At 43.2% G+C, this 12,497-nt stretch overlaps 1 protein-coding gene across 1 annotated transcript; it reads right to left on the minus strand.

Moving 5' to 3' along the window:
* Positions 1–2,524: 2,524 nt before the first annotated feature.
* On the minus strand, positions 2,525–4,871 carry LOC100274437 (Ribosomal protein L22p/L17e-like). Its single transcript, NM_001148796.1, has 6 exons — positions 4,666–4,871; positions 4,473–4,548; positions 4,139–4,294; positions 3,484–3,594; positions 3,311–3,377; positions 2,525–3,223 (listed from the first exon to the last, which is right to left on the minus strand). Exons 1-6 carry the CDS (start codon positions 4,851–4,853, stop codon positions 2,955–2,957), a joined length of 867 nt encoding a protein of 288 aa, NP_001142268.1. The 5' UTR covers positions 4,854–4,871; the 3' UTR covers positions 2,525–2,954.
* Positions 4,872–12,497: the final 7,626 nt, after the last annotated feature.

Below are 12,497 nucleotides of genomic sequence, written 5' to 3' on the forward strand. Positions count from 1 at the left end.
CCATTCTGATTGGCTCGTTTACACAACCTGGTCGGGGCTCCCCCGCACCTATCAGAAGCCCAGGGCTCCCATTACCATTAGCCTATATATATATATATATATATATATATATATAGGGAAGAGGTAATGGAAGCCCTGGGCTTCCGTTAGTGGGGGAAGCCCCAGCCAGGACGCCAACCAGGTCACGGTCGGCCCACTGTACGCGAGCATGCATGCGTCAGCCATGCATATGATAGCCACGAATCCTGGATGAGACGTGACAGACGATATACGCATGCATAAATATATATATAAATGTGCATAAATCATGCATAGAAGGAATCTTTTGGGCCACGAATCATGGGAACGAATATTACCATGTGTACACCGTTTACGACTGCATAACGTTGTGTAATATGATAGCGTAAACCATGCAACATTTAAATATCCACCGGTTTGAGATAAGGAAAGACGTGCCCCACGTTCGCGTAAATAAAGGCACAGTTACGGGAGGAAACAAATTCTCATTTACAGCTGCTCGTCCACGTTCGTATCTGTGATATTGGCGGCGGTTAACGACTGCATAACGATGTGTAACATGATAGTATAAACCATGCATTATATAAATCTTGACCGGTTTGATATAAGGAAAGACGTGCTGCATAATCGCGTAAATAAAGGGACAGTTACGGTTTGAGAGCATTAGTAGAAGGAAATAAATTTTAATTTATAGCCGCAGTTCGCGGGTTCTGCTCGGGCGGATTCCAGCGTAAAACGTGAGCTAAAGTAGCGTAAATGAGTACGAATTTTAGCGTAAATCATACAACATTTAAATAATGCCCTCCTGATGATTACAGTAGTACAGTTTTAATAATTTACCCTGGGGCTATACATGCTGACTGAATTTCTGTGTTATTTCCAACTGCACATATATATTTTTATTCTCTATTGTTTCAACGTGTATTCACACTGTATATATACGTATGTAGCATAGTATACAACAGTCGTTAACTAAATTGTGATGGCGACTGATATGAGAGATCGATTCTCTAGATCGTCGGACTATGGATGTTGAGCAACGAAACCCTATTCCGAACAATGCTCCTGAACACCACCTCGCTGCCGCTCTCGCACTCGTCGATGCATCGCTCAAGCTCCTCGTGCTTCTCCTGCGCGACATCGGCCGTCGTCGGCGTCTCCGGCTTCTTGGCGAAGGCAGCAGCCACGAAGGCCGTCGGGGCCTTCTTGTTCGAGCACGACGACGCGGCGGCAGACATGGACGCGACGGCCGAGAACACGGCGGCGGAGGCGGCGGCGCTGGCAGCCGCGACGTCCATGAGCGCGGCGGCCATCTCGGCCTCCTCGGCGGTTCCGCTCCCGTCGAGCCCAGCCCCAGCAGGCAGGCGCGCGACGGACCTGGCGGCGAGGCGGGCGAGCTCCCTGTGGAGCGCCACCGTCGCTCGATCATGGTGGAGCGCCACCGTCGGTCGCCTGCCTCGAGGCGACACCGCTGCTGGCCCCCAGGATCACCGCCGCTCGCACGCCCGAGGGAACCGCCGCCGCCGCTAAAACCTAATCCCTGGCGGCGTGAGGTGTTTTTATAGTGTCAGCGTGAGACTGAATAATTGAACGCGTGGGCCTGATGCACGTAATATGCGCAGACTATATTTACATAAACTGATACACACATCAGTATAACTCGTATTATAATTTAGCGTAAGCACAGTTAGGTACAATAAGCCAAAAAGGGTCTGGTGCGGTCTGCGCACCTGGTCAGGGCTTCCTGTAGTTAAATAGAGCCCAGGGCTCTAAATACTATATATATATATATATATATATATATATATATATATATATATATATATATATATATATATATATATATATTACGAGTTATTAGACTAGCAGTTCTTCTAATACAAATTCATTGCACTTGTGTGCATCTATCTATATATATAATTAAAGGTACCTGAAAGTGCCATGCCTCCGTTAACGAATAGACAGATTTGATCACCTAACCATGGCAGGCAAATTTGACAAATTATCGCTGCTGCAACATGAGAGTCTAGTACTACTATCTTCGAGACAGCACAAGTGTTCAGCAGTTATATATCATAAAACTGTGTCACGGGTTACTTAATTGTCTAATTAACAACCGCAACTTAAAAAGGGACTATCGGAGGCTCCCACATAATAAAGTTTGAAGAAAGAATAAAAAGAGAGGCAAACATTTGTCCATAAATATAAAGCGGCCGCTTTGAACCCGTGATCCGATGGCACGATTGCACCAGGTTTGTCCTTCAATTAATAACCGTAACCGAGCACTGATATAAATATGATGCCAACCGACTTGCATCTACAATACTCTATGAAGAAAATTTGTATGTAAAGTTCTAACCTGAGATGTGGGAACGGGAGATATCATGGCATATGCTGGTCCTGCTGCGGTTCGGTCCTGTACACCTTAGCGTCTTTCCAGCTGCATGGAACTACAGCTTACCACCATTTGTAGTCTTCTTGTACAATGCGCACTAGACAAAGCATTGAAACCAGCTGAAACCAATAGTTGCATGAAATTGTAGAAGCAATGGTACGTGTCTCATGCACATCCAATGCTTTGGCGAGGTTTTAGTTGGCTACAATGCACATCGCTAAAATACATAGCATTTTCCTCTCTTCCTAGACTCCAAACGACCAAGATTACCAAATAGTCGAATCCACCTACGGTCTTGTTCGATTATTCTCTATCCCATGTGGATTTGATGAGATTAGAAAAACTTATAAAGGATTTTGACTTGTTTGCGATTTAAACACATCCAATCCACATGGATTTAGAGCAAAACAAACCAAGCCTAGCTTTGTAACCCGTTTGCGTGAATCGACACCGAGAGAGGATCAAGTATTTGTGCCAGGGAAGGCATGTTCGCTCCTCGGATGTGCAAAGCAGTGAATGCAGGTTCTGCATACATAAAGTACTACGCCGTAGCACCAGCCTCCGCTTTCCTCTTGCGAATCCACCTCGGGCTAACCTCGATGAGCCTGTGAGGCATAAGCTGCTGCTCCTTCCTGGTCAGCTTCTTGTAGTTGCTCACCCTGAGTTTGGCGATCTTTGCCTCCTCCTCAGCTGTAGCTTCTCTAACCACCACTGTCAGTCTGCACCTTGGTCGCACCATAATGCCGGACCTCCCTCTGGCATGGTAAGACACTCTCTTCAGGAAAAGTCCCTTTCCCACAAAGGCCTCCTCTGCGGTTGTTATGAATAGCACCAAGCTGATTAGATTATAACAAAAAAAAAAGTAGGGTATGGACCTTGCTTTGTTAGAAGCCTTACCAACAATGAGCTTATCAGGATCCAATCCATGGTTGTGAGATGCATTGGCCCGAGCAGAATGGATCACCTGCAGTAATTAATTTGTAAGATGAAATGGCCATGACATGTGTCCTCGGTCATTTTGCGCTATCATAGGAAACAGTTGAATGGTTAAGAGTTCCACAAGCACGGACCTGGTAAACGGTTTTGGCAGCCCTTTTAACAGTCACTTGCAGCTGCAGTAGGGCATCTTCTACACGCATACCTCGAACCAGCTTTGCTACTAGATTCACCTTCTTGGGACTCTAAAATAGCCAGAAGGCTTCAGAAACATAAGATGCATAGATCTCTTGATGACAATAGATTACAGAATGCCCAATATACGAGTTAATGAAATCTGTACAGCGTTCCTCCTCTTTTAGGGTGTTTGGTTTGAGGAATGAGTTAATTAGTTAATACTAATATGAGGAATGGAGTCATCCCACCAAATTTGATGAATGGATCTATGATGCACCACCTCATTTTGAATGGAATGATTACTTAAACCAAACACTATCTTTGTCACTATATATGCTTAGTATCATTATCAAGTGTTTAGTAATTCAATCTGAGCCGAATTTGTACAAACAAGCACTCAGCAACAGCAGTTTAGGAATTTGTATTACGGAAGCATTGAAATCTCACGAAGCCATAATTCACTATTCCAGAGAAACACACATGCATAAAATAGCCAAGTACAGCTAATTTATGATTGTCTACACATTCATAGATATGCTGTCAATTCAAATAGCAAATTGATAGCTGTTTCATACAAGCAAAATAATAACTGGTTCTGCAGTGTTGGTTTACCTGTTTGATATCTTTTTTTATGGCTTGGACCTTTAGGCGTTTTACCACAGCCCCCTTTTTGTCAGTTTCTTCACTGTCACCTAGTGGAGGAGTCAAAGGAGAGGAGATAGGCACCATAGCATCATCTGCAAGCAAATTCCTTGTAGTTGATATTCCCTGAAACAAAGTGCCGAGGTCCATGTAAATAGTTACTCTAGACACTTAAATACTCCCTGCAAATTCAGCTTGGTGTGTTTTGATCGACCAAGTAATCCAGGGAAAACAAAATTAGTATCCCTAATCGGAGTGGAATAGCCATCATAATTGAAGGATGATCATGTCTAACGCACCGAACCTTGGTAATAGCGGCAGTGAGACTGGTTTTGCCGTGATCGACGTGCCCAAGGGTGCCGACGTTCACATGGGGCTTCCTGCGCAGATTGATCCGGGTTGGAATGTGAATCACACGAAGCAAAGGAATCCATGAAAATGGATAGCTTCGAACAGTGTAGTGTGCATGGAACGAATCTGAACCAAGGAGTACTCACGTGCGTGTGAAGGTGGCCATGGACATCGCCCAGAGTGTCCAGGCCAGCGGGGGCGGCTGGGCCGCCACCGACGCCGCCACGGGCGCATCTGGTAGCACGGCGGGTCCCGAGATTGCAGCAGCACGGAGGGTGGGGTAGGAGAAGAGGCGGCGAGATCCGGCGTTCCGGAGCACCGCGGCGGAAGCCATTACCTGTCGTCGGGTCGCTGCGGCGGCGCGAGGAGCAGAAGAGCGGAAACGAGGGGGACACGGGTTTAGGGCCGGCATAGGCTGCTCCTCGTCTAACCGTGCAGCACGCTGGACTTGCAGGCCCATTTTTACTTGCGGCCCAATACTCCATCTAGTCTGCCTTCTTGCTCGGCAAGCGGCGGCATTGATGGCTGGCCATTTGTTATGGGCATAAGCCCTAAGGACAATGTGGGGTCATAGGCCTAGTCTGTGTGCGTGAGTGGCCTGTAATAGGGATAAAAACGGTCGGAAACGATCGGAAAACATTAAAACTGTTACCGTTTTCATATTTTTTATCGGAAACGAAATTGGAAACGGTAATTCCGGAAACGGAAACGACATCGGTATTTTGGAATCATCGAAAACGGAAGTTCGGTAAAAAAAACATCGGTATCGGTCGGAATCTAAAATACAATCGGTAACCATATCAATATGAAAATATCACAATACAACAAAGTTTACAAATATCACAAAAACACAAATTCACATGTTTTGGATAACACAATACAATCAGTAACCTTTTTTATCGGATTTTTTGTTTGAGCGAACACCTGTTTTGGATAACACATGTTTTGGATATGTGTTATTACTCCGTAGTATTTTATATGAACACCCCACGTACTTTAAAGCCCATGATATGGCACTCAGTAAAGCATCAATGTGACTAATCATTAAAAAAACCGGTAAGCATTTTCAGCGCATAAAAATTATCTACCATTTGTTTCCTGTAGCTTCAACGGTGGACTACGGTGTTCTAAACTTCTAGTATGGTAGTACCTAGCAGTGTGTCCTATGTTCGCCGAGTGCAGGGCAAGTGCAATGCGTGGGGCTTGTTGTGCGGCAGTGGCCAGTGGGCTTGCTGTGCGGCAGTAGCCAGTGGGTTGTAGTGCTTGCTGTGCGGGCATGGGGTTGTGCCTGGGCGAGGGCGACGGAAGACTGGAAGTGGACTGTGGTGGCCGACGGCAGATGGGTTGTGGTGGCCTGCTGGGCTGCTTGCTCCTATGGCCGCCCATGAGTTGTGAATTTAAATTTTAGAAATTGGGCTGGGCCATGAGTTTCGGTAAATTCCGAATTTTGAATTCGGTAAATTCCGATCCAAAACGGTAACCGAAGAAAACGGTCGGTAAAGGGATGTACTGATTCCGATCTAAAATTCCGATGACCGATTCAGATTTCGAGAAATACCGATACCGACGATTCCGATCGAAAAAAATCGAAAACGGTTTCCAGAATTCCGAAAAATTCCGAAACCGTTTTCATCCCTAGCCTGTATGCCAAGTTGTTGATGTGCATACCACCTTTTTGTTGAGAACTACGTTACCACGGATCACCAGATCCGCTCCCTTCCCTCCCGTCAGCAGTAGAGATGCAAGAAGCTGTAGAGGACCTGTCTCCCTTCCCATAAGTACGACAGAGGAAACACACGAGACACAGGATATAGGGTTGGGCCTCTGGCCTCTTTCTCTTCTCTGTATTATGAGGGGGTGTACAGGTTCCTTATATAGATATGTGAGACCCCTCAGGGGCAAAGCAGGTATTTGCCCACATAACCCTAACTAGGGTTACTTAACACTCCCCCTTGGGCGAATACCGCGACCAACACATGCCTCGTTAAAACTCCGAAAAACCCAGTGGGAAAAATGTGGAGAAAGAGTGCATGGTGATACAAATTTCATTTGCACTTTGTTGCCTCGTTAAAAACCTCATGTGAGAAACTTCAAGAAAATTCACCAAGGGAAAAAGAGTACAACAACTGTCATCGGGGCAGATTTCGATCCTTTGGGATCTAGATTCTATCGAATCTTCTACAAGGGCTAACTTTAGAAATGTGCTCCCCCTGATCCTTGCAAAACCGTATCAACAAGGCAAAACATCTTCTTCTAGAAGTATATGCACATAAAGATTTAGCAAACGGATTGCATATCCTTGCAAGGACTATTTCAGGAACTTTACCTCTACTCACTTCTAGGATATACGAGGTAAGTGCACGTATCAATATAAATAAGCCACTTTGACTGATGGTGTTCGATCGACTAGATCTATATATTTGATAGAAAGTTCCATAAAGGTTCACATATTGATCATCAAGCTCACGCCTTCAGGGCATAGAATATGACATTTATTGTCTCACGGTTGTGATCAATATAAGCATTCGCTCCCCCTGACGATGACATCTATCAAAGTCGTTATCCTTCATAACTCAAGCATATTCTTCAAGATATATGTCTCATTGTTCATCTGGAATAACGAGAATGGATGAGGTTGGGGTGCTATCATTTTCTATCTTACACCACAATTTATACATAGTTGTGCAAAGCAAGTAACATGCCCTTCAATAGGACTTAGGGGATAATATAGTTGCAATAGTTCATATTCTAAATATGACACATTGCTCGAGGCGTTCATCCATTGCAACATCTATGATGGTGTAACAAAAGTCCATCTAAGATCGTAATCCATTTCGGATTTTTCATCGATCAGATACATCGTTATAGTCTGCCATTCTGGCATAATGGGGATATTTTGCCAGTAACACCTAAACCTTATAGGTTTCTACCATCAGGGCTTTAGAGGATACCGTAATTTCACATCTAGTGGAAATTACCATGAGTAAAACTCATGGAATGCACATGTGCTTATTCGGTGAACTTCAAGTCCTTTGGTACCTCATCTTATTCCTTTTCGGGTCTGTATGGGTCTTTATCCCTTTATAGGGATTATCAAACTTTGGTGTTTAACACAGACTTTATTTCTTCTGGAAATGTTCCATTAAGGAACTATAATCTCATCTAGGAGATATTCTCTCTACATAGGAGAGTGTTCATTCGTCAGGAATGTATTATTCGGTACGAGATTTATATGTTGCATATTTATAATTCAAAGATATGGGTCCTCCTAGGATCTCATGACGGATCTTCAGAATCCTATTAATTGCATATTTTAATTCATGCCATTTGCCAGATATATTACATAGTGGAACAGTGTTTATTCAACACATACGTGAGATGGGTCTCTCACAAGACCACTTGAACCATCGCATTCACTACACATTATTTCAATAGTGCCCATAAATGTCCGAACTTCAAGCTCGTGACTTTCATTTTGCGATTATTGGTTCAGCCTCGATTGCATTTATCAATGACCCGATAAGAGAGCTTAAAGCACTCATGCCTAGGACTTTGTTTTGGATCCATTTGCAATCTAGAGGGGCAAGATAGATGTCGACACATTTGTCTCCCATATTTAATAATGATCTTCGTCCTTTCCCAAAAACGAAAGATTCATTGTTCCGTATTCCCAGCACAATGATATTGCGCGCATTGCTAGGAACTTCATCATTAAGATGAACCTTTTCATGAGGCAAATCACCATCAGGGTGAATTAATCGGAGGAGAGTTATCACAGACCACGTGAATCTGTAGTCAAAATATATGCTTTGACTAAGGCCGATGGATCATATTCGCAGGCGTCCCCGAGAATAGATCAAATGCCAATAAGTCAAATGTGGATATTATATTAATCTCAGGTATATCCACATCTACATCAGGTAGAAGCATTCAAACCAATATGGTTAATCCTCAACGATTTCTGGCAAACTCCATATACACAGGAGTACACACTGAACGATAGGTTCAGTTTGGATTTTGTGCGTTTAATAGAATATTGAGGCATTACACTATATGGGCATTCCTCCCCCTAATGTCGAGATGTTCTAAAAGCATACAAATAAAATCCCCAACCACAATTATCTAGTTGTGGTCGATGTATGCTATTGTGGTGATTAATTTGGGAAATCTTATGCACATTACAGATAGGGGTTTTATGCAGTGAGCTGTGGACTTAGATTAATGTAGTGGCATGAATACTACATATTTGTCCTTCAACATGAAGGATTAGTCTCAACATCCAGCGAGACACGCAACAAGTTGCTTCATGGTTACAATTCTACCAACTTATTGTATTATTACCAAATGCACAGTCAATCATTAAGATTTAGACTAATATGTACAACACTATTTTATTCATAAGGATCCTTCAGGGGCTCATACATATCATTCGTCGTTTGGAGCCATTAGTTGACTTCAGATCAACATGTAAAATGACCATCAGGGTCTAGCGCTCACAAGGACATTCACTGGTTGTATTGTACTTTGAGGCACATAGGAAAAATGTGTGTGCTTATATTGGTAGTAAAGTGCACAACATCAGGCCAATGCTGCCAAGCAAAGATTTTTATACGCAGAGATGTATAGTCCAGCTCGTTTTTATCACTGTCCATGGTTTACCCAATTACTCATACCGCTCTGAAATTGGGTATCGATTTATGCAACATTTTTAGGTATTATACTTTTGAGAGAGAACTAATAACAATAGTCAATTATTTGTTATGTTGTCAGCAGGGCAAACATTTCTCCTCATATTATATACCAATTTGTTCTATAAAGCATTATTTCGATCTCTTCGTTGTTCGGCAAAAAGAGAAGCTTTGGAATAGAATATACAAGGCCAATAATTCATTTTATCTGGGAAAATCACCATATAACTAGCTTTTGATGAAGCAAATGATGATAACTGCTTGGCAAGAATGAAATAGGACTCGTGTCCACCTAGGATCCGTCTTCAACAATAGATAATACTGCTCTCATACGAAGGAGTCATCATGACTAGGGAGAATGCAACAGGTCTCCATAAGATCTTTATATTTTTATCACAAATTATCACCACTTACAATCTCGTGGTCAAGACTTATGGCTCTTCTGGTGCCAAGGACCAAGGACATATTAATGCCTAATTTAGCTTCAAGCTTTGTGTTGATGTGGGATTTCATGGCTATTTTTCTACTCTTCTTACTTCTGGTAGATCATATATAGATTATGGTAAGCATGTCAAGGGGTGAAATCTAATGTAGTTCTGCTACATAAACCCCAATTTTATTTCCATTCAATATTGACCTTTACCATTCGGCTTATTATATACCATACCAGTCAAAGGACTATCCCAAGTCAATTCAACGACTATAAGTATTTATAATTCTGAGAGATGTATGCAACACAAGCATAGAGGTCCTAGATAGAACAAGTAAAGTGGTTCAACGGGAACACACAATGGTTTTTCACACAAACATTGTGAAAAAATTCTCAGAATTACCTTTCGATGTACTCGCAACTTCGTGTTGCTAAGGTACTAGCCATTTATCTCAAAGTTCGCTTCATGCCGTTCAGCGATAAATAGCAATGTGCCAACATCTGGTTGAGCAATGTATGACTAAGATTCTAGCATTTATTCATCTGATAAGGTCTTATTGCTTACTAATAAAATCCTAATTTGTGATGTTTTCTGTGCCAAAAAGGCTTTCATGCATTATATTATATATCTTCGGGTTACTTCGGGTAAAACTTTATGCATGAGGAGAGAGCAGAAAATTAACTTATCTGTGTTTAATTGTATTTCAATTTAATTTCCCATATTTCCAAGCACTATAGAGCTTGATATAGTTGTTATGGCCACTTGACGATATATAAATATGATGCCACACAACATAGTAAAATAAAATATAGAGCCAAATAAAATTGTTTAAGAAGGTTGCACATAATGTGACTTTAGGGGTTGAACAACCCACCACAATCTACGCGAGTACAAGGTCTAGCGTATCTGGCGTCAACGTGTGTGCGGCCATCAAGGCTACGACAGTATAGCAAGCCTTCGTAATAAGCGCAATAGGCGCAGTTGTGGCTCAATAATCGGGGTACAAGATAAGTCCACACTACGTGCGCAACAGGTGCAATTGTGGCTCGATGATCACGACAAATGAACAGTGCCTACAGGGCATGCGAAAAATACGCGACTCAGCGATGACAGTCCGACTCAACGGGAGCGGTTCGATTAAATGAGGGTGCGACATAGCAATCACATGACGCCAAGTTCGTACGACACAAATACTGCGTCGTGTTGACAGGGCGCAACCAATGTTTAGTCAATGTCATAACTCAGCCGATTAATAATTTAGTCCGATCGGCATGTCTAGGTACCCATCATACAATTTAATCGCTCGACGTGAGTTTAAAAGCTCAACGCATCACAAATATTTAGAGCGATTTGAGTATGCACAGTATAACCTTCACATATTTTAATAATTTCTGCCAATTATCTATTACGAGAAATAAAGCGGAAAAATAATACTAGAATTAATGCATGAGTATAAGCAGATCAAATGCATATAGGCATTTTCTCATATTCAAGCATGCATTTTTCTACTAATTATTCGTGCCGAAGAATATATAATTGAGATAAAGAAACATGTTTAATTATTTTTTTCGAGCCGCCACTTGATCCATTACATGCGAGCCTTCTAGTTGGAGCACAGGCATGGATGAGGCGGCCTATGCGCACGGTCGCCCATGTTTTTGTTGACCATGCATGCATGCAATGGTGGGTGGTCGCATGAGTGCTCCTCGCCCACGATTTTTTATTGACTCGGCAAAAGGAGCGCTGCATGCACGCATGCACCTGTTGCACTCTCTCTCGGTTGAACTGTTCAGACTTCATCCATTTAGACTAGGCTGGTTTCTTGCCTTATCTTTGACCATGCACACAAGATTTCTCCCACTACGGAGACTTCGGATCAACACCGTACAGGGCTGCGTGGCTCAACCTCACCTCGGCGCTGCCGATGCGTCGAGTAGGGGCTGCGCCAGCCGTGGGTCGAGCGGAGAAGCTCCAGGACGCGGCATGCGATGCACGGAGCCGCCAACAGAGTGGCTCGCGCGGCGCAGGCGCGCGCGGATGACCAAGGTGCATTTTTTCTTAGTCGTCAACTAAATCGCAAATCCAATATGAAAATTACATACCATGTTTCTTGATTCAGTAAACGGATGGCATTTTTTCAATATTTTTCAATATTTTAGTGCACATTTATAATGCGGGCATGGCTGCTGGCGCGCAATGCGGTCCCGACGCGCGGCGCAACACCACTACGTCAATGGCAGTTTGTCGCGCATGAATCACAATCCGTACACAAGAACGGATCAACCAATAAACATACCGCTCGTGCATAGAGGGAGAATCAAAGGCTGTCGCGTAGGACAGTTCGGCTAGACCGAGAGACCTGCCGGCTCGACGAAGAGTTGATGCAGATCTGATCCCACAACAACATCAAGGTAGAGCGTGTTGATAACGTGTTGAGAACTACGTTACCACGGATCACCAGATCCGCTCCCTTCCCTCCCGTCAGCAGTAGAGACGCAAGAAGCTGTAGAGGACCCGTCTCCCTTCCCATAAGCACGACAGAGGAAACACACGAGACATAGGATATAGGGTTGGGCCTCTGGCCTCTTTCTCTTATCTGTATTATGAGGGGGTGTATAGGTTCCTTATATAGAGATGTGAGACCCCTCAGGGGCAAAGCAGGTATTTGCCCACATAACTCTAACTAGGGTTACTTAACACTTTTATCTCCTGTCTCTTGTGTTTGTGTCGTCATGAAAAGGATAGAAACGGGTCTTATGCATTTTCCTCACTCCATTGCTGACCAAAGGTTTTTGGGATATACAACAATGTCGTTTCTCAATACGTCATCAGCACTGCTCTACCTTAACATTATTCAAG

The sequence above is a fragment of the Zea mays genome, chromosome 2 (assembly GCF_902167145.1).
Source record: "Zea mays cultivar B73 chromosome 2, Zm-B73-REFERENCE-NAM-5.0, whole genome shotgun sequence".
NCBI lineage: Eukaryota > Viridiplantae > Streptophyta > Magnoliopsida > Poales > Poaceae > Zea > Zea mays.